Source organism: Rhinatrema bivittatum, chromosome 8 (assembly GCF_901001135.1).
Source record: "Rhinatrema bivittatum chromosome 8, aRhiBiv1.1, whole genome shotgun sequence".
Classification (NCBI taxonomy): Eukaryota; Metazoa; Chordata; class Amphibia; order Gymnophiona; family Rhinatrematidae; genus Rhinatrema; species Rhinatrema bivittatum.
Window position 1 is genome coordinate 27601229 of NC_042622.1, and position 23426 is coordinate 27624654.

The window sequence follows — 23426 nt, forward strand, 5'->3', positions numbered from 1 at the left end:
GCATGCTGCAAATGACGCGTGCGCCATTCACAGTAAAGATGAAGGCCTCGGCATGCTGCAGGATGCACTCTGCTCGCGGCAAAGATGAAGTGTTTGAAGAAAGGTATGTGTGTGAGAGGAGAGAGGGGGATGGAGAGGGGGAGAGAGGGGAGGGGTGTGAGGGGGATGGAGAGGGGGAGGAGGAGGCGAGAGGGTGTGAGAGAGGGTGAGGAGGAGGAGGGGTAGAGGGAGGGGGAGGGGGAGGTGTGTACAAGAGCGGGGGGGGGGGCAAGGGAGTGGGAGAGGGGGTGGGAGGGGAGGGTGTGTGAGAGACAGGAGGGGAGGGGTGAGAGAGCAGGGGGAAGAGGTGAGAGGCTAAGGAAGGGGTGAGAGAGCAGGGGTTGAGCAGGGAGTGTGAGAGAGAGCAGGGAGATGAGAGAGCAGGGGGTGAGCATGGGGGTGTGAGAGAGACCGGAGGGGGGGGGGGGGGGGGTAAGCAGTGGGTGAGAGAGAGAGCAGAGGGTGTGCTTGAGCTTGGGTGCCAGAGAGAGGGAGCCTCTATGAGGAGATTGTGAAGAGAGTGTATGTGTGTGAGAGACTGGGAGCTGGTGTGTATGAAAAAGGGATCGTGTGTATGTGAGGGTGCTAGTCTGTGTGAAGGGATTGTGTATGTGTGTGAGAGAGAGTCTGTGTGAAGGGGTGTGTGAGAAGAGACATAGGTAGCCTGTGTAAGGGTATATGTGTGAGAGAGAAAGGGAGATTGTGTGGGTCTGTATGTAAGAGAGAGGGAGCCTGTATGAGGGTGTGTGTATGTGCACTAGAGAGGGAGAGCATGTGTGTGAGAGAGGGTGGGAGGGACAGAGGGAGCCTGTGTGAGGGGTAGTACTGAGAACAGGGTCAAACTCTGGGACTGGCGATAGAGTGCAAGGGGGTTGGGCCTAGAGATGGAGGGGAGAGATACTGGCAGGTGGAGGAGCTGGGTCCTGAGAGGGCAAAGTGGCCAGGGAAGTAGGGAGAGAGAGTGCAAGGGACACTCTTGCACGCAATTTCTTGGGAAATTCTGCTCAAAATATTTAAAATTTTGCATCTTTAAGTAATAGTTTTTTTTTTTCTGTATTAATTTAAAATGTACATACACATAGAAATGTCTAGATACAAATGCTAGAAGTAAAAAATATTAAGATAGTAGAGTTAGAGTGTATAGCACTGGATGAAGAGGTAGATATAACTGGCATCTTTGAAATAAGGTGGAAGGAGAATAATCAATGGGACATTATGATACTAGAGTACAAATTATATTGAAATGATAGGATGGATCAAATTGGTGGAGGGGTGGCACGATATGTTAAAGAGAGCATTGAGTCAAACAGGGAAAAAGTTCTGCAGGAAACAAAATGCAATTTTGAATCTTTATAGATAAAGACTGTCATGTAAATTGTGTTATTTTGACCAATATAAAGAATGCAGAATTTTGCAAAATTTAAAGTTTTTGTGCACAGTATTTAAAAAAAATTTTGCGCAGAATTCCCCCAGGAGTAATCTGAGGCCTTGCACATGGAACCAGAAGAAGCATTTCTGAGAATACTATCCCAGAGGTTCTGGATTTCAACTTTCTACCTAAAATCTTAGATTTGGCTTCTAGAACTTCCCTTCTGCACTTTCTTGTGTCATTGTTACCCACATGTACCAAGACATCCGGCTCCTCCCCAGCACTATCTAAAATCCTCTCTATGTGATAGGACTGGTAACTTGCCGCCTTCACACCAGGCAGGCAAGTTACCAAGCGATCCGCATGTCCAGTAGCCATCCAGCTATCTGTCTTCCTAATAACTGAATCACAAACTACAATGGCTATCCTAAACCTTCCCTTCCTCATTTTCCACTGATCTGATGAAGGAAGGATGACCATCAAAAGCCAATAGCAAATGTATTGAAGTATTCCAATAAAATGGCATCACCATCCCCTTCATTTGTTAACCTTACTTTCTGTAGCTGAAATGTCAAATCATGGTCATGTCTACTTTGTGAGCATTCCAGTGGCAGTTTTCAAAATCTTTTATCCGGGTAAATTGGCCTTTCTGAAAATTCAAACAAAGGTACATGTGGATTTCCATAGCTGGTGCGCTGTGAGCTAGATTGAAGGGAAGTGTTTAAGGTAATAGCACACGTAGATGGGATTTTCAAGCCCTGTGCCTGTTGTTTTCCAACAAAAGTCTGTCCACAGAAGAAGCAGTTGCAAAATCTGCTCATTCTTTGGTCCTATGGCCAATTTTCAAAGGGAAACTACACATCCCGTTTTCCCTTTGAAAATTTGGTGCACGGTTTGTGTTTGAAAATTGCCTCCTCAGTATTCCCTGACTCCCTTTCCACAAGGACAGATATATTAATTCTGGGTTCTGGCCACTTTCCAATACAGGTAGCGAACTCTAGTCCGATGTCTAATTTTAATACCACAAAAACTGAGACCTGCTTACACCATGAAAATTGCAACAAATCTGTACACCCAATGACACAGGGAGGGCAAGCTTTATAAACTATTTCCCCAGATAAGAGAGCGGTCTGAAATTTGCCTCCCTGACTAAAATGATGTGATTTCTTCTAGAGTGTACCTATGTTTGGTTGCATTAGGAAGAGGCATTCCCAGAGGGTATGTTTAGGTCGAGGGAGTAAAAAAATTAATGCACCTACATTACATTTTAAAATCTAGGGGGCCGATGCAATAAAGTGTGCCCAGTTAAGCACACAGGTTTACCCGCTCTTGGATGCGCACTTTGGACGTGCTAGACTAGCACCCAATGCAGTCATAAGATTGGTGCATCTAAAACGTGCGCCCAAACGCATAGCCAATACCATTCATCACATGGAAATTCCATGTAGAGAAGATTATTACATATTACCCCCCCCTCCCCCATACAAAAAATGTGCCGGCACTTCAACATACACTTTTTTTTTTTTTTTCAAAATTGTTTTTATTAACGGCAAGAATATGCATCCATGCGCCAGACAGTACATTGCAATCAGTTCCAACAAGGGAATGGCCGCGGGTGATGGCTGGGTGGAAGAGAGAGACATCAAATACGGGAAGCATCCCAGGTACTTGAAAGCTTGTGGTGCTGTGCCCCAACCGAAGCTTGTTCCGAATGAGTGGGAAACCCCGAGAAACAGGAGAAAGCTGCCCGAGCTAAGAAAAAAAAAATGGCTTGTCCATTCCTATCAATACACCTTAAACTATTGCATCCACACTGGGTGCTGGGGAATCACAATTACCCGCATTTCAGGAAGCTTTTCGATTCTTTTGTGTTCCTGCATTTGATTAGATGAAGAAGGTTTGCATCCATATGAGAGGCTCTCAAGCCGGGCACAGACAATAAATACATTTGATGTTGCGGGCCAGTAACCTTGCTCCTAACAGGATGATGATATTATGCCTGCTTGCCTAGGCAGTTACCAGCTAAGGCGGTCGTGCAACAATGAACTTGCTTCAGCGTTTGGTTCTGCGAAACACGGAGTAAGTTCTGTCATGATCTCGGCTCGTCAGGACTGTAAATTTTACAAATGATTTAAAGGCATAAAAAACACCCTAATGCAAGTGAATGCTAATTAAACATGTTATTAATTAACTAAACAATTTACAACCCATTCAGCTCGTTTTCAGAACGTTTGCTTTACTTTTCCGTCCAGCTTGATGTATCCAACAACCTATTTAGTCATAAGAAGATGTTTTATTGAACAGAATGCGTTTCTTGATAGACTTGTGACGAACCAAACTGCTTATAAATAAAACCACATAATTATTTTCACCCACTCATATTTATAAATGCTGTGACCCTTTAAAGTGAGCACCCACTTATTTTTCTTAACTGCTATTTTTACGATGTGACTACGAATAGTTTCCATTTATAAGTGCCTCGTTTCCTGAGCTGAGTAAACAGGAAGCCAAATAAACTATGCATTGCTGGGTTTAACCCTTACTTGCCCAGTTTTACCTTCCACGGGCCTTTTACGTGCATGGCACACCTGGAAAACTAGAAAGAGTGGGCCCAAAATAGAAACAAAGACGGGAGCTACCAAGCGATAGAAATGTTCAGTCATTCCTGGGTTTTGGCCTTTTTCCCAGTGCATTGCTGAATTTCTGCTCCTCCCTTTGAAGATCAGCCCTGCAAGCTGATGCTGGCTTTCGTGCGGGTCCAGTAAAAGGCCATCTAATCTCTCCGGTCTGGTAGGGATGGTGCGGAGCTGCTCCTGCCACCCGCTCTGTTTCTTTCTTTCTTCCTTCCAGTCCCCCCCCCCCCCCCCCCCCCCCCCCCCCCCCCCCCCCAGTATTGGTCAACTAAAAATATTTGAACTCAAATTAAAAAAAAAAAAAGCAGCTCAGAAGACCTACCAGTGTCCTGAAAACCAAACAAACCCTCTTTGCATGGCTTATTAAGCCATACCTCATTCACAGCTGGATTCAGATTTAAGTGGAATTAGATGTGCACGAGCCAGGAATGGATTAAAAGTAAAAAAAAAAAAGCACTGGACAAGACTGCAGACAGAAGAAGGCTAGACTTGATAGACTTCTGGTCTCCCTTCATCCAAACCATTTAATTAAATGAGTCATGACTCTTATTATCCTTTTTGGATTTGTCGAGTCACACTGCTGAAATCAGCAGCATCTGGAACTGGGAGGAGAAAGTGCAGCCAGCATGCTTTGACCATGAAGTCTGCTCGAAGCTACAGCAAGAAGCTAAAAATGCCTGCCCACACTCCAGCCTCCGTTCTGTCCTGTTCCAGTGTGCTCAGCAAGAAGCTAAAAATGCCTGCCCACACTCCAGCCTCCGTTCTGTCCAGCTCCAGTGTGCTCAGCAAGAAGCTAAAAATGCCTGCCCACACTCCAGCCTGCCCACACTCCAGCCTCCGTTCTGTCCAGTTCCAGTGTGCTCAGCAAGAAGCTAAAAATGCCTGCCCACACTCCAGCCTCCGTTCTGTCCAGTTCCAGTGTGCTCAGCAAGAAGCTAAAAATGCCTGCCCACGCTCCAGCCTCCGTTCTGTCCAGCTCCAGTGTGCTCAGCAAGAAGCTAAAAATGCCTGCCCACACTCCAGCCTCCGTTCTGTCCAGTTCCAGTGTGCTCAGCAAGAAGCTAAAAATGCCTGCCCACACTCCAGCCTCCGTTCTGTCCAGCTCCAGTGTGCTCAGCAAGAAGCTAAAAATGCCTGCCCACACTCCAGCCTACCCACACTCCAGCCTCCGTTCTGTGCTCAGAAACGATTAATGCAGCCCAGCTCCACAGGTAAAGAAAAACAGAAATCTCCAATGTTTAATATGCAAAAAGCATTTATATTTATCAGGAAATTATACAAGAGTTGGGAAATTGCCTGCTGACTGCTGAAGTCAGAAACCACAAAACAAATTTTAAAAAAGTTTCAAGTACATTGCGTGTTTTTGGCAGGAATCATAGAAAAAGTCACATCAGTTTATCATAGAAAGAGTCACATCAGTTTACACAATGAAAGTTGGTTTTCGGTAGGATAACTGCTCATAGAATCTGCCCTAGTGGACCAATGGACACTATTGCATTACTCTTTAGCGTAAGCAGTGTAGGGTCAAAGTTAACAGCCATTATCATCTAGGAAAAACCGATGGCTAACTTCTGAGTTAATATAAATCCAATGCAAATACCGGACTGCTCCGATCACCTAACTACCTATATGTGAATCAACTTAAACAAACTTCTTCAACTGTTTTATTTTGTTGTGAATTTCTTTCAAAATTGATGCCAACAAGGAAGTGATTGTTGGTTTCATTTAAATGCTCTTGCCCAACAGCAGTGAGCTTCGGGTGTACCTTGTAATCATTACCCGCCAACCTCCTTCCCCTGTGTGCAAACCAAACTGAAGTGCACGAAATTTGAACGAGGTATTGTATCTGATACAATATACTCATGTCATTTACAGTGTAAACAAACTAATGAGCAGAAGGTATCCATGGGTGTAAGTATGAGAAAAAAAATGTGTGAAACTTGCTGGGCAGACTAGATGGGCCGTTTGGACTTCTTCTGCCGTCATTTCTATGTTTCTATGTTACCTGCAGCTGCTCAACGGTGAGGGGCTAGAGTAGGGTACAGCAAGTTCCCAGGAAAGGAGATTGGATGGCGCCTTCAAACTTTGCTAGCAGAGGGCTCAGTCTGAGTTGCCCGTGTGTAAATATGGGTGTGATGGCAAGACCTAAGCAATGGGCTCATCACATTTGTCACCTGGTAGGTAGGTAGATGGTGTGAAAGAGAATTATGAGGTGTGTGTTGTGTGATTTATATATGTATACCTCAGCTTAGGTGACTCAGAAGCAGACTCGGTAGTGCTAGGATGAAATCAATCCTGCTTGCCATTGTAGCAGTGCAGAATGTCCGTGCTGCCCGTCTCTCAATATCCCTAGTCCCGTAGATGAGTGAGGCAGCTGCCAGGTCCACAGCCCAGAAGGGGGTCTCCGAGCTCTAGCTACCTCCATGCCCTCCCCTTGCCTTCTCATTCCTAAAACAGGAAAAGCTGTTGAGAGTGACCATAGATTTGCCAGCAGCAGTGGTGGCAGTCAGAGCGCATTTGGCCTGAACCAGTGTGCAACTCACAGGCCTCACCTCTCCCTCATGCATAGGTCTCCTTTCCAGTCAAGAAGCCCGTGCATGGGGGGGGGAAAGTAATTGCCTGTAATTGTTTGCTGTCACAGGTCCCCGTGCTCGTCTGGCCTTGCTACCACTACTGGGCCCAGGACGATCCCCCAACGGCTTGTCTCACTTTAAGAGCTACAAAGAGAGGATTGGCCGCAGAGGGCAGAGAGGGAGGAGGAGGAGCATGAAGACCGAGGAAAGAGAACGTGAGATCCTGAAGGGGGAGCAGGCGGAGCCCAGGGCACAAAAATATCTAGTTACGCCTCCGAGTTTGTGTGTTCTCTTTTATGTAAAGAGAGTACAAGTGTGAGGTGTGACTGAATGAGAATATGAAAGCAAATGGGACTGAAATTGTGAATGCAGGTAAAGCTAGTGTCACACTAGGAAAAGAGATATGGTATGCACGTGGTGCGATGCAGACCATGCAACAGCTTACGCTCTACACTTGACTCAAGGACGGACTTTGTACAGTGCCCGATCTTGCTGAGGCCAACTCAAGAGCATTGAAATGTGCTGATTGGTGGAGTGAAATATGAATTTGGTGGCTGGACACGAAAAGTTGATGGCTAGTATATTCATTTTGGTTCACCAAGGTAGTTTCTATAAGGTGCGTGCCACAATCATCGTTTGAGGGGGGAAAAAAAAAAGCAACCTAGGCCCTTTAAAGGAAGCTTTTATTTTTTCCTGGGAAACCTTTACTCACTGTTTAAAAATGTGAGAAATGGTTTTTGGCATTATATGATGAAGACAAAGTCTTGCTGCTAATTTTCATATTATTCACCAAGTGTAAGTGTCGAAGATGACACCGAAAGGACATAATGAACAGTGCAGAAGAATAGATCCTTATACCAGGCTTGACAGGAGTAAATATATTATAGCTTATGGGCTCCTGGGGCAGAATAAGAGAGCTCCATGTATAAAAGTGACTTGGTGGCTCCAGGCCTGGTTGCAGGAGGAGTACTTCAATGCAGTATCTGCCTGCTCTGAAATATCTCTTTTTCAGTTTTCTACAACTATTTGATTTTCTTGATAAATATCTCCCAAATATCTGATTTTTATGACAGTTACTATTCAAGGTTATTTTGTTGTTATTGCTGATCATGAGACTGCATCATCAACCTAGATGAGCACTGCATTCCACCTCGTATGTATAGCCATATCTGTTTATTGGCCCGTTTCATGTTTTTCCCCGTGTTGATTGTAAAATGCTATGCAAACTGTCACTGTAGTTTTAATTATAAACGTCTGCCTCGAGACTTACCTAAGAAAAGAGATCTCAGATGCTCCTAAATAAATATTTTAACACAGATATCTGCCTCATCCCCTCCTTCCCCTGAGGCCGGTGAAGGTGGTTGAGGCCAGCGCTAAGAGAATTTAAATATGCATGGGTCACATATAGAGAGGGTAGTGGTTGGAACCGGGTTGCGAGAATTGGGGGAGATGATGCGGGATAAGGGAGGAATACCTGTGTTGATTTAAGTATGGGAATCTATAAGCTTCAGCTACCCAAAGTGATAGAGAGCCAGAATGGAAGACAACAGAGGAGACTGGATGGCCCAGCCGGTCGTTCTCTGCCATCATTGCTACGTTACTGTGTTAGTTTTCATGATTCCTAGTGTATGTAAATTTAAATACATAGGCATGGGCTCTTTAAGGAAAATACTGAATGATATTCTTTCTTTTACCTTCCATTTATCACGTACTTCCTTTCTCTTTTTTTATTTACAGTTAATGAAATTATCAGGAAGGAATTTTCTGGACTCCCTGCCAGAAGCCAGACGTAGAAGAACAGATTTGCAGGACGACCCCTAGTGAATGCTTCCTTAATTGACCTTCCGGACCTTTCTGCTTGTCCTCGCCACCTTCTGTTTCCTCGCTGTTCGCCACCAAGGCACAGATTTGCAGCAAGGAACAATGAGCTGGCATAAAGCTGGCTGTCCCGGCCAAGCAACTTTACCACCTCTCTTCTGTAAACATCAAAAGAGCGCTCTTCCTTTTGTCCAGAGATTGTATTGTTCTGTCATAATCTATGTGTCTAACCAAATGGGCCTTGTGCAAACAACAAAAAAAAAAAGGAAGCTTTTGCTGCGAGCAGTGGCAGCCGCATGTTCAGTCTTCAGTATCTAAAGGAGCATCTTCAGGCCTGCATAGCATACAAGGGCAATTATCTTCCTTCCTCAGATTAAAGCTCATGCCTTTTGAAGGATGGAGATGTCTCAAAGTAGTCTAACAAGGTTTCAAACATGAAGCATGGGGAAAAAAAAAAAATCCCGCGAAAAGAACTGGATGCATCTCTACCATTTTCTCTTAATGTTGTGATAGACTAACCTCATGCAGTCCACCTTTCTTGTTAACCTTCGCATTAGTGCCCTGGCAATCTATCCATCTGTTCTCCTCAGTTGTACTTTCACAAAGACTGGCAGCGTTATATGCACAGAAGCTGACTCTGTACACTAAATAATTCATGCATGCCTTCTGGTTGCTAACATGAGGTCCTTTTATCGTGAATAATATCAACTACGTTAAGAAGTAGAAAATAGATAATAGTTCAGTTTCTATGTTTAATAAAAGCTTTCAAATGCAAGGCGTTGATCCGATCGCAATCCCATAGATCCCATTCGGTTCCGTGGGCGAGGCCATTGCTTTCTTCAGATAGTAGGGCGAGCTTCCAGGCCTGAATAAGAAAGCATACTGCACAAATAGACAGGGCAACTATCGTAGCACAGCACAAAATGCAGTAGATTTTAAGTTAAAATACTAGAATTGCTATTGCAACATTTTTAAGGGTTTTTCAGAGCTAATGTCCAGCATTCAAGCATGAACCTGCAGCAAGAGTTAAAGCAAAGATCCCCGGGCATATACATTCAAAGGCATGTGAGCTCGTAGTCTGAAAGCAAGAGCTGAGTCAGCTTCAAAGATTTGATGAGATAAATTTTCAAAGGCTCAAGCCTTTGAATAGAACGAACCTGCCTAAGTCAACCCTATCGGAGTAACTGGATGATGGTTTTCCTAACTCATGTGCTTTTGGTCACCCAGATGAGAGGTATCTGGGGGTGGCAGGGTCCATCTCATTTTCAAAAGTGTACGCCCGGTGTGGTTATGCCAGTAACGTGCACACTTTACGCCATCAGTTTAAACTGCGCAAGTCTGCACACAAGCGGTTAGCTGTGCAGCGGGCAGACCTTCAGGCACAGTGCCCATTGGTACTGTGTGTTCGGGCCGGCTGAAAAGTACACCTGAGCACTGCCAGCTTGGCACCCTCTGGAAAACCTCCCTGTGTAGTCCCAGCTTTCACAAAATTGCAGAGATAATATATGCATAAGCCCCGGAGATTAAACCATTTTGCACATGCATTCCAGAAACACGTCCAGATGTGGCAAAATAAAAAAAATCAACTCCTCAGAATTATAGTAGGCCTGCCTATATACCTTGCTCTTTGTAGGTCTTTTGAATATATATGTCTGTATAGGTGCTAATAGTAGGGACAAGAAGGTTACACATAGCACATTAAACTTTGAAAGTGAGATGCTGTTAGCAAAAACTTCAGCAACAATTATGCAGTGCAATTTACTCGGCATTTCTGTCATTCGTTTCGTAGGATTATGTTTGACTGCCCCCATCAGCTACTGCAGTTATTACATCCAGAATTTGTTCGACCTGTCAGATCTAATAAGAAAAATATCAACTGACTGAATTTGGTCAACTAATGACCAAATCAGACACGGGTCCTGGTTTTCTAAAGTCTTTTCCTTATGTAGCGATGGCGGCAAAAATAAATGAATAAATGCATTTGAAAATAGGGCCCAGTACTAGGGCCAGAGGCACTAGGCCTTTTCCCTCAGACAAAGAATGGAAAAAGCACTTAAGTACAGTGGTTCTGAACCTGATCCTTGGGGAATCTCTCAAGTGGTCTGGTTTTCGCGACCTCCAGAAAGAATGTGCATGAGATATATTTGCCCTCAACCGAGCAAGTGCATGCAAATGTACTTTATGTAAATTCATTGTGGACATCCTGGAAACCAGACTGATCAGGGGATCCCCAAGGGGGAGCACTGCTTTAGTACATCTGGCCCATCCATGCTTTCACGCATCTAAATTAGCTTCCACCTGCAGCTGCCCCGAAGCACATCTGTTAGGTGCAGGAGACGTTCCCAAGCCAGCGCTAGAGGAGTGGAGGAGCCTGGAAGAGTTTATATTGTTGTTGTTGCCCAAATAAAAATAAGTCAGTTCTTTTCAAAGAAGATAACAATATCTGCTTGTTTCCGCTGCTTAGGCAGTGCTGTAACAAGCATCTGAACAGGCTAGTGTGTCTTTTAGCATTTACAATATAATATATAGTCAAAAAAAACTCCTTATGGAGACTGCGTCATGTAGAATCTTGTTAGATTTAGGTAAGATATAGTAACACCCATGGATACCTTCTGCTCATTAGTTTGTTTACACTGTAAATGACATGAGTATATTGTATCAGATACAATACCTCGTTCAAATTAGCAAATGCATAAAACAAACACCCCCCCCCCCCCCCCTTATAATCCTTGGATCCTGCCAACATCAACATGTTTGCATTTACTCTTCTCTGACATTCTGGATTGGATATTACAGAGGAAATGTCATTAATGTACATGTAGTTCAAGACATTTATACATGCACAGAATTAAGAGGTTTTTAAATTTAAAGTTTGCCAGCTTTCTTCTTAAAGTGCAAATCAAGATACGTTGTCCATGAGGACTGGGCTGCAAATAGAATATTTTACAATAGGAGAAGAAGGAGAAGCATCATAAATATTTTATGCAGCAAATGTTCCACTATCTAAAACACAGATAATCATAAAATATGTGTACGTTACTGTGTACTGCACATCCATGTATTGTACAGTGACAGGGCTCAGCTGCCTGTACCACTGCATTCTATATTCAATCATTGGGTAGACACTTTGCACTAACTCGTTTCATAATTATATTTAAACCATTACAAATTATCATAAAAATGTTTAACTTTGTTTTCCAAGAAACAAATGTGTAATGCAGCTATCTGATAAGAAAAATGACTTCTTCTCCCAGCAGCGTTACCAATAGCTTCAGTCTTGCAAAATTCCTGAACCGCGTCAATGCCCAAGTCTCTGGAGAGCAAGTAGTCTTTATTTTTCCTTCACATGGCCCAAAAGCAATTCAGTCCAGCTCAGGCGATATTTGGCCACGGTCCCATGGAGATTTACTTCCTGCACCTTTCTAGATTTTACAGAATAGAGGCCAGCCGCCCATTACTGTCACAAAATGCGAAGCCTGCTTCCTGCTTTGCAAGAGTTAATAACATTCTCGGAGTATTCGGTTCTCACTGTGTCTGGAACGTGGCCATATTTGCACAGGAGGAAATTTTATCTTTCCTCGGTTATCTCAATGTTTCACCACAGTGCCTTCCTGCTATTGTACCAAAGGCCCTCAAAGTGCACTGTCTGCGGGGGTGAGCAAAAAAAACCCAAAACAACAAATGCGCTCTCCATCAACGCCATACCAGGACTTCTAAGCTTTGTCTAATGGAACCTGAAACTTGTTCTCACCTTGTTTCCTTTGCTTGGTTCCCATCACAACTTGACTGCAGATTTGGGAATGATGAGCTTAGTACAATGTAATATATGCATGAACCCCAAATAAATAATATTCAGGTGAGGACTAAAGTTGGGAAGGACTTGGCCAGATAATGCTTTTTGATAGCAAGCTTGTCAAGCAAATAGTTGAGTATAGAAATAATTAGGGCTTTGTCTCCCAAAACATTGAGCAAAGTATTGTGATTACCCTGTTAGTCTACTTAAATATGTCAAAATAAGGGTCAACAAACAAGTTGTAGGCGATACTTTATCTGAAGTAACTCAATGCGTCCAATGAAAAGGTCCTACCTGCAGCTTGGTTTTTTGATCCTCCTCCTGACATCTCTCCAAGGCAGAAATAGCCACACAAGGGCGTTATTCAGTAACTTGCTTACAGCAAAAGCTGGTTTCTGAATTAGATCCTTAATAATGGGCAGGAAAGTAACGTCATGCACTTGCTGGAGGTCTCCATTTTTTGGTTACTAGAAATCTTGCTGAAAAGCAGTAGTTTGCACTGCTTCTCTATGGCCGTGTAAATATGATCCGTTCCCATTATGAGCAGTAATGCACTGCTCTCTGAATGTTATGCATTTTTTAAGTTAGCACTATTATTCCTTATTGCACAAAGTCCCACTGCTTGATGATATTATCTAAAATAGTTCTCAAATTTTAACCAGCATGGGTTTTTGTTTTTTTTTAAGATGCATTTTTATTCTATAACCTGCAGCTCTTAAAGCCAATGTGCCTATATAATGTACAATTTTTCTTATGCAATGTCTTTGGGAACAGAAGTCAAGAATCATAATATTTATAAAAGGTTTGTCTACATTTTTCAAATGTTGTTGTTCTTCTATGCATTTCATTTCATTTTGTGTTAGGGACAGGGTTTAAGTCAATATAGTAGACGCTCGGTGCGAGGTTTTTGAATACGCCACCTGAGTTCCATAATCTGATTGTTTTAAATCAAGTTCCAAAAGAATGGACTACAAACAGGTTGGACATTGGTTCTACACATCTTTTCTAAAAGTGCAATCTTGTAGAAAATTTCCATTCGGTTTTGATAGAATCTCATCTGACTGACTGATTCAGAGCATGGACTTCACATTTTTATTTTTGATACTTCTGTCCATTCAACCAAGACTGGAAACAGCAAGACCCTGTCTCTTTATTTGTTTCATGTGTTGCTTGACTTGCGTTCTGTATCACCGGTGAGACATTTTGATGAGAGCACCCCCTCGTTTTAATAAATCCGCTTTGTAACAGAGAAGCTCTCTACCTGTCTTCAGTGAATTCCTCTTTCAGCCACGTCTGAAATCAGCTTTAAAAAAAAAAAAAAAAAAATCAGCAAGATCAGCTTGTTTTGGTCATGTTGGAATGCACGTAAAGCCGATGTGAAACCGGTTTCATATGCATCAGAGGAAAGTTTAATGAGGACTAAACCGTTAGCAGGACATGGCAGTCCATCAAACTGCATTTTGCACTTGTAATTAACGGAAGGTCTAGATGGTCCAGTGTGATAGCAAAGGGGGCAAATCTTTGAGCTGGCATTTTAGTAGTAACCAGAAGAACATTACAATCTGAAAACCGTGCAGAACTGGTGGCTTCACTCTGGTTCTCAGTGGGTTGATGTCCACTTCACTAGAACTTGCATACATAAGACTTCCCTACGCTGTCCTGGGGAACTCCGCAGGCAGTCAGGCTTTCAGGATATCCACCCTGACTAGGCATGAGATAAACTTGCATTTACTGAGCTTCCAATGTATGGAAATCATCTCATATCTATTCATGGTGGTTATCCTGAAAATCCCCAGAACAAGTTTAGGAAGCCCTGCGCTACCACGATTGCTGCTGAGGCTCGCCCCCTTAGTAGTTTCAGAAGAGGCACCAAGGATTAAAGGGCCTTGCAGAGTGAATTAGCTTCTCGCTCCTGCAGGCTGGGGGGCATTGACAGGACATCCTTTGCCTGCTGTGGAATTAAATGTATAAATTCAATTTCTTGTGCCCTGAGTCCAGGATATTTTGCCAACAATGAGTGGATTTACGAGCTAAAAATTGTGAAATTATATATTTTAGCTTGGTTTTCCTCATTTGTGTGCTACTGTATTGCCTCTTACAGTATGCAAATCATATTTAAAATCAAACTGTAATTATGATGGCCATTCACTCTAAGTCTGGGATTTATGTAATCTTTGGAAGGCCTTGTTTTGAACTGGCAGTTTCTTCCTTTGCTTTTGAGCTGCTGGTTCAGATTGGAGCCAGCTTCTTCCAGGCTTCAGCGCCATTAATCTCTTATCATGGTTACCTGGGTGTGGGGGTACCCCAAATCTAGTGCAGCCACTGCAGCAACAGTCATTGGCCAGGGGCCTCCCGTGGAGCCCGGTATGCAGGCACCTTGGGTCTGGCCATTAAGGGTCACCATTGTGCAATGGCAGACGTTCCCCCACCTACTCCGTTCTCTTCTGGGCGATGGGAAAACTGTCTTAGCACCAGCCCCTGTCCCAGTTAGCCCAAGGCGAAGAAGCCGGCTTCGGGCATAGGAGGTCTGGGGAAGATTTAAGAAGAAGGCTAGACATGAACACCTTATCATTAGAGAAGTTCCATATTAAGGTGCAGTTTGGCTGTTAAGAGGAAGGGAAACAGAGACATCAACTGTATTCAGGTGCTTCTCTTTTCCTACTTTGCTCCCTACAAGACTGTGACTAGCTCTCAGCCTTGGAGGTGCCCGCTCTTCCCTTTTGGTGTGGATGCAAAGAAATGAGGGGGAACCCCAGAGATCGCCTGGGATCTACGACCGTGCATCAGGAATAAAAAGTGGGCAGGCTAGATGGGCCCTTATGGTCCTTTTCTATCATTATACTTTCTGTTTCTATGTCCATGTTTGTATATAGTGACTTGGTTCTTAATCCCTGTTATAAGCTAATATAACCCATACCTATTCCTGGACAGAGTTTCAAACAGATTGGTAAGGGGCACCACAACTGGGTTGAGCATCATGGCTGTAGGATCTCTTATTTGTCTTGGCCATCTTCAACATATTAGGCATATTCGCTTGCCTGACAGGATTGAAAAAAGTTGGTGGTTCCAGTAGAGGGGTAAAGGTTTCATTATTTATTATCAGCTGAAAGAAAACCAACAGAGTATTCAGGTAAAGGCGATACCTGCATATGGATATTGCATATTTATAGATGCTACTTTCAGGGGTACTAAGGTAACATCTTACTATAGTGTTGACAATCTCAAATGCAATTGAAAACTTAGCAGAAAGCGACTCCAGCCTCCAAATTCCTGGCAGATCGTTAGCACGCATCACCACTGTGTTTTCCTGCTATTAATTTTACAGTTAATAAAGCTCTTTCATATTGAATACCTGCTTTTTCTGGTCAGATGAGCAGGTCACCTTTGATATCAGCCTAGATTGGGAAGCTATCATTAACCATGTTGCTTGATTACTGCGTAATCATAAAGTCATCTCATGTGTCATTTTATAGAAAAGGATTTATTAAATACCATATTGGGGGGGGGGGGGAGGGAATTTTCCAAATTCTAAAGCAACCAATATATCTGAATTATAGTTAGATAAGTTTTTAAAGTCCATTTCATGAATTAATTCCTAAGCAAAAAATGCTTTAAATACTTAATATCTAAATATAACAAAGAATTTCAGCGCTACTTATGTCACAGTTCATATGTTGACCTACTAATATTAACATTAACTTCTTGTTTGCAAAGAAAACATGTCTTTATAAAATGACTCTAACATAATTTTGTATATTTTTTTACTGAGCTATGTGTTTTACACAATTCTAATGTTAGAAAGCAAATCCAAAAAAAAAGGTTCATCTAATTTTACATTCCTATGCAAAAAAAATGTTTTTAACCTCTTTTCAAATGATTTTTGCTATCTGTAAGTTATTTTTTATATCATTTATATTACGATTATTCTGGCAATTAAAGAAACAACAATAACTGCTGAGAGAGTGTTTCTGGTTAATGTAGAATTAGGGATGCAAATTCCACCCTGCAGCTGCTGCCAGGCAGGACAGGGTGGGGGGGGGGGGGGAGGCCTGGAGCTGCTGATCAGAACTGACAGCAATCTTCAGCGGCCGGAAAATCAGAAAGGGGAGGGGCTAGCATTTGAAACGAGGCAGGAAACGTCAAAATGGCATTTCCTGTCTTGTTTAATTTTCAAAAAAAGATAATGAAAGCAAAATGAACATTTGGAAGCCACTGCTGCCATCAACCTTACAAAAAAAAAAAAAAAAAGGGGGCGGTCCATTTACCCATCAAACCAGAGAAAATAAAAGACCCCCTTCTGGCTGCCTCTGACCTGCCACCACTCCTCCAGTCCCTTCTTACCCTGGGACGCAGTCTTTCGCAGCAGAAGCTGCTGTACAACGTGATGGCGCCAGCCTTGGTGTTGGCCGGTGGTCATTTTTGAACTCCTGGAGCTGCAGGGCAGGAGCGACCGAGGGGATTGCGCCTGCCCGTGTACGAGGGCTCGGTGGGGTGAGAAGGATCCCGGAGGGTGGCCTCGTATCTTCTCGGTTTTGGTGGGCGGGAGGAGGAAACCCTCGGGTTTCATTTTGCTTTCTTTCTCTTTGTTTTATTTGCTTACTTTGGTTTGATAAATAAAATGAAACAACAAACGGAATGGGGGAAAAAGAAAAAAAAAGCAATGCAAAATGAAACTCACAGGCCCTGCAGCAGCAGCCCTCTCCCTCCTCCTCCCACGTAGACTTCCGGTTACTGAGCAGGCGGCTGCAGGGCCTACAAGCACGTGCCAGCTCACATGCCCAAGACTGGTTTTGCCTCCTTTTGCAGCCGCTGCCTGAAGATGTCCGCCGCTGCCAAGCCTTGGGACCAGCCAAATGAGATGGAGAGAGTGGGGAGAAGGACAAGGACATGGGAAGAGGCCCCAGGCCCTTCCTGTGCTGACTTTGACGTTGCCACCTAAGCTTGGACTCAGCGGCTGCAGGGCGAACCTTAAAACAGAAGCTGTGGCTTCCTCCTCTTTCCAGCACGACAGGCTCGTCCACGCTGACGCTTCCATCACGGCCAACGGTTTGACTCAAGTGATCGGCGGCAGACGCTTTAAAACAGGCCTCGGCTTCTTTCTAGCTTTCTCCTGCTGCCTTCTTCCCAGTAAATCCCTGCGCTCAACTTTAGCATTTCGGTTGCTGGCCACTGGTATCAGGTCTGCCTCTCACCCCAGAGTCGGTGCCTGCCGCTGGGGCCCATGAGACCTGAGCAGCTTGCTCTTCATTTGCCGCTATATCTTGGGGAGGGGGGAATTCCCGTCCCACAGATCCTCGGAGAGAACTCTAACACCACCGCCCGCCCCCCCCCCCCCTCCCTCCCCTATGCTCCATTGGTCATCTAAAGTTTTGCTTGTTTGCCTGGAACCGGAACTTGAACAGGTAGAAGAAAACAACAGCATTGATACATTTAAGCAGAGTTGGTTATCTGGTCCCTGGGGGAAAAAAAAAAATGTCCAGCTCACCAGGGGCGGTGGAAGACCTTTTTTTTTTGTGTGGGAGGGAGCACGGGGGGAGCATCAACCATGCCCCCCTCCCCCACTCCAGACTCCGCCCTCATCTCTGGCCCCTCCTCCCAATCTTCTACTTTACGTTTACAGTTATGGCCACTTCCTTACCTACGTTCCTCGCATAATTTACAGAGTGCAAATTATTCATTCCCAGACCAACCAACAGAATGCTTGATGCTGGGAAATCAGACCTGGTGATAAAGGGGGGAATGGCTAAAACAGGCTGGGAGACAGAAGGGTCATCACTAAGCCACTATTCAGCGCTACGGGTCCTGTAGCGCCACAAACCGGTCCGGTTTTTCAGGACATCCCCACTAAATATGCACGAGAGGGACCTGCGCAGGCAGTGCATGCAAATGCACCTCATGCATATTCATCGTGACTAGCCTGGAAACCAGCCCTGCTGTACTGTATTAGCAAACCCCCTCCTTCTCCTGCAGCGAGCACAGTGTGGATCATCATGGAAAGGAAGGATATTTTGGACTTTCATGAAACGGGGGCAGTGTATGACAGCCTGTCATAACTAAAATTATCTGAACAGAAAAAAAGGAAAGAAGGTAGACAGAATTTTGAAGTCAGACGGCAGGCACCACACGGCGCATTTTGTTTTCCGCTTGTCAGCTTGCTGGCAGAGGGGTTATGTTCTAAACGATATGTTTTTGTTTTATTTCTGTTTTATGTGCGGTTACAGAAACTAAATCAGGCCCTCCTAGTCCATCTGCCTCAAATTTGAAAGTTTGCCTTTATAGGGAAATCTGGAGGTACCAGCAGTCATCCTCCAGCGAGCTGCTGTGACAGGTGCTGTCATAAATATAGCTAGTAAAACGTTCAAACAAAGAGCAACTTAAGAAAATATTAAAGCCCTTCAGGGGGGCGGGCTGTCTGATGACCTGTCAGGGCTGGCCCACCTTTACCTGCAGCCAGCCAGGCCGGCCGCAGCCCACGGGATCCGGAAATTAAATGAAGCCCTTTTCATTGTTCAGTGTGGGTGAAAGCCTCTGAATGGGCCTGTGCTTTTGGGCTCTTTAATAGCCACGGGTGCATCCTCTGGAGTATCCCAGCTTGCTAAAGAGGATGGAGAAGAGAGCTCCTGTACGGAGAAAAGAGGGCTCCTTAGCTTGGAAAAGGGACGACAGTGGGACTTGTGGCTGAAATACATAAAATCAGGAGAGGGGTGGGACGGGTAAATAGGGAGCGGTTATTTACCCTTTCAAACAACTCTAGGACCAGGGCCCCTCCATGAAACTAACAACTGACAGATTTAAAACAAATCGGAGGAAGTATTTTTTCACTTGGCGGAGAGAGGAAAAACATTAACCACGGGGGCCTCATCTGCATGAACTCGTGAATGCCGACACTGCAGCGCTTCTGGAAATGGGACTGGCCATGGCCCACCCCATTCTGATGCCTACGGTGATATGAAAATGAAAAAAAATTGCATTGGCCTCACTTCTGCCACAGTCCTAAGCTAGATAAGCGGCCAGATAGAGAGAAACTTGTCCTAAGCCATTTTATTCTAATGTTGAAAAACCAACTTCGGTTGGCTGATAGAGAATATTCAGCTCTACCCCCAATGACACTTACACCAGTGCATAATGTCTTGCATGCATCTTGACTGCATCGAGCTTGGATCTGACTGAAATCTCGATGAGAATCTATTGCATGGGCTGATTGTTGCCCCAAAGTGGTTATTATTAAAGTATCACAGCCAGCTGGACCGAACCACTGGTCCATGGCACTCAAAGTGTGCTCACTTCTACTTCAGCTTCTTCTATGGGTGAAGCTCTCTGCTACTGAGCTTAAAGTAGCTGGGATGGATGAAGGTCTGTCACTGGCTGTTAAAGTATCTAGGAGTGCAGTCAGGCCCAGTTTTACCTCACAGGCCCAGGAGCACCTCACGCCGCCCTACTCCCCACCACCTAGAAAGAGTTCCCAGTCATTCAGCAGAGCCACACGCTATGGTCCTGACAAAGGACCGTTGCAGTGATGGCTGGAACTGGGACTGGGGTGCCTGAGAAAAATTTAAAAGAGCACCGGTACCGTCGTCCTTTTTGTGGCAGGTTCCAGTCGAGCTGGAAGTTCAGAAAGAGCAAAAGAAAGCTGCTGGGCTGATATATTAATACAACTTTCCTCCTCATTGGAGCACGCAGCACTATACTGTAGTGCTCTAGAGCTGCAAGGAGCATCTTTAAAAAGCTGGCTAGGCTCACCTGCCCAGGGGGACACTGCTTCTACCATTCTTCGCCTTTTTAGTGCTTTTCAAGCAGGGTTGAATGCGCCAGAGCCAGGGATTCAATCTTGAGGCATGATAACCTCTAGGAAAATTCAGCAACCAGATCCATATCTGATGTGGTGAGAGGGAAGAAGGCGCATGGGTCCTGGCACCTCCCCCTATTGCAAATGACCTTGATCCTGCAAAGGAGAGATCAAAAAAATGTTTTCCATAGGGTTAAAGTCGGAAAGTGCTAGAACCCCGCCCCTCCCCCCCCTGCAGTAAGCCTGGATTTCGTTCCTTTCCTTGTTTAAATTATTTGCAGCCCCTGAGTCTTGGGTCACCCAGCACCCACCTCGGCAAGTCTTCAGGAGCCCCCAGCTGGGCCTTGAGAAGTGGACTGCATGCAGAGTACAGCCAGGCCAGTCCCTGGTGTAGTAAAAGGGGTTTGGGGATTATGAAGGAGGGAGATTGATTGCAGCCTCTCGTTAACATCTGTTGGAGGTACGTAACTCTTAGGCAGTAGAAAATTTAAACACAGAAAAGGAAATCGGCCCTTCTCTCTCTCTCTTAAAGCAAGTTTCGAGATTACATGGATTTGTCCTTCCCCCCTCCCCCGTGTCAGCTTTCCATTTTAGCACCCTTGCATTTATTTCTTACTAATCCAGATGCTACTCTTAAGGAATACGTTACCTGGAGCCCAGTGCGCACATTCCTTAAACATTAGTCACTGTTAGTATTCCCACATATTAGTCAGTCTCCTGGTCACATTTCATCTAAAGGTAAATCCCTTTTCTTTTGAGGCCAAAGTAAAGTTTAAACCAAAAAAAAAAATGTTTTCTAAACTTTAGGCTGAACAAAATATTTCATTTGGGGCATAAAAATATTTTCCCTTCACATACGGCGGTGTCAGCACAAAACGTCTGAATACTGAGAGCAGTGCTGCCACCTTGAGGCCTGTGGCTGCAGTGAACGTCACATTCTATCCAGCAGGCATGCAGTACTGAGTACTCAAAAAGCCCATATGGCAAGTAGTAATAGCCCATGGCCATGCCGTACGGGAGCTGAAAAGCCATGTTCTGTCGATTGCATGGGTCAACACAAGCAGCTGTCAGCTTTACCCAACCTGCACGAATGCCAGGAAAACACGCCTGGTTTCGTCACAGGCTATCAGACTGTGGGGGTTTCTTTGCCAATATTGTCCTTCCGGAGTGATATCTTGATAGGACAGGACTCTCCTAATATTCCTAATGCAGCACAAATCAAAAGCATTTCTTCCATGCTCCCTGGCTGCTGGCACTAACCTTTAAAAAGGAGACAGCGCAGCTTTTAAACTGGATGATGGGGGAAAGCCGACAGTCGCTCAGAAGCGCATGGTTGGGAATGACGTATCTTTGAAGGATACTAAGAGAACAGGGAACATAGGGCACCCCAGTAGAGAGGTTGCAATAAATGCCAAAGTGGACCAGGGGCCTTTAAGTAAAGAGCAGAAAGATTCCCTATTACCCCTGTCAACTAATATCAAGGGTGTTAATAGAAACAAAAAACATAGTTTGAAATGTCTGTATACAAATGCTAGAAGTGTAAAAAATGAGATGGGAGAGTTAGCGTGTATAGCACTGGATGAAGAGGTAAGTGTAACTGGCATCTCAGAGACCTGGTGGAAGGAGGAGAACCAATGGGACATTGTGATACCAGGGTACAAATCATCTCGAAATGATAGGATGGATCAAATTGGTGAAAGGGTGGCACTATATGTCAAAGAGATCATTGAGTCAAACAGGGTAAAAGTTCTGAAGGAAACAAAATACAATGTTGAATCTTTATGGATAGAAATTCCAGCTGAAAAGGGGAATAAAGTTGTAATGGGGGTGTTTTACCGTCCACCTGGCCAGAATGAACTAACAAACAATGAAATGCTAAAAGAAATCAGGGAAGCTAACAACATCAGTAGCAGGGTAATAATGGGTGATTTCAATTACCCCAGTATTGGGTGAATGTCCCATCAGGACATTATAGAGAGGTAAAGTTCCCAGATGAAATAAATGACTGCCACATGGAGCAGCTGGTACACGAACTGAATCTCTATGATGGGAAATTATTGTACACCTGGTCCTTAGTGAAACATAGGATTTGGTGCAAGAGGGAACACTGCTGGAGCCACTTGGCAATAGTGATCACAACATGATCGGATTTGACTTAATAACTGGAGGGAGGGCACTAAAGAAATCTATTGCGATGGCATTTAACTTTCAAAAAGGTGACTATGATCAAGTGAGGAAAATGGTCAGAGCCGGAGCCAGGCAAATTGGCACCCATGGCCAAGTGAAAAACTGCACCCTCACCCGATACACAACACCATGAGTTGGAAGCCTCTGTTGGATGTGGGTTTTTTTTCTTAATTTAAATACACAACAGTATTTTTATTTATAATCTGTAGTAGACAAGTGTGATCATGGTGTCAAAAAATGTAACCCTTATGTCTGGAAATATAATAAAGGGTCCTAGAACACCAATACACCTCTTAATATAAAATAGGAAGAAGCTGACCCCTACACAGAAACTAAACCCTAGCAAAATCCTTCAGCTCTTCCACTCACAGATCATGGACAAATCCTCACCAAATACAGAACAGAAATGAGCAGGCACAAACTGAACCGAAAACCCCAAGAAACATAGCAGGGAACCTTTGAGATCTGGTCATCCTGTGGCTCAATTGGATGGGGGGATAAGGGATGGTCCCCAGCATTCTTCCTACTCCCCTCTCCTCCACGGGACTGACCTTCAGCATTCTCCTCACCCACAGGATGGACCCCAATACTCTTCCTCCTCTGTTCCCTCCTGTGAGCAAACCTTAGCACTTTACCCTTCCCACCTCACCCTCCTCAGGATAGACCCCAGCATTTTCCCCCTTCCTACCCTTATCTTCTTCAGGCTGAACCCTCAGCATGCTTCCTCTTTTCCTGTCCCCCGCCGCCAAGGCAGGACCCCAACAGCAATATCCCCCTTCTCAAGTCCAACTCCAGTGAGCCCTCTCCCCCTTCCCACCCCACCCTCCTCAGGCTGGACCTAGCAGCCTTCTCCTTCTCCCTTCTCTTCCTCAGCCCCTCCCCCCCCCCCCAATATCCCAGCACACTCACCCTCTTCTCCCCTTCTTAGATCTGCCTCTAACAAAACACGCACCCCTAAAAAATGAAATTTCAGACCTATTAGTACAAATTTGTAACCTATCATTAAAATCATCCATTGTACCTGAATACTGGAGGAAAGCTAATGTAACCCCAATATTTAAAAAGGGCTCCAGGGGCGTTCTGGGAAACTACAGACCGGTTAGCCTGACTTCAGTGCCAGGAAAAATAGTGGAAAGTGTTCTAAACATCAAAATCACAGAACATATAGAAAGACATGGTTTAATGGAACAAAGTCAGCATGGATTTACCCAAGGCAAGTCTTGCCTCA

General features: G+C 44.4%; 1 protein-coding gene across 2 annotated transcripts in view; it reads left to right on the forward strand.

Annotated features, from left to right (window-relative positions):
- The window catches only part of NFATC2 (nuclear factor of activated T cells 2), a 176327-nt gene extending 162732 nt beyond the window's left edge, over positions 1-13595 (forward strand). For both annotated transcript variants that reach the window (XM_029611704.1, XM_029611703.1), the window contains one exon: positions 8352-13595. Coding sequence is in view for 1 of the 2 variants with exons in the window: in XM_029611703.1 (XP_029467563.1) it covers positions 8352-8407 (56 nt within the window). In the remaining variant the exon portion in view is untranslated. The remainder of the gene's footprint in view (positions 1-8351) is intronic.
- Positions 13596-23426: the final 9831 nt, after the last annotated feature.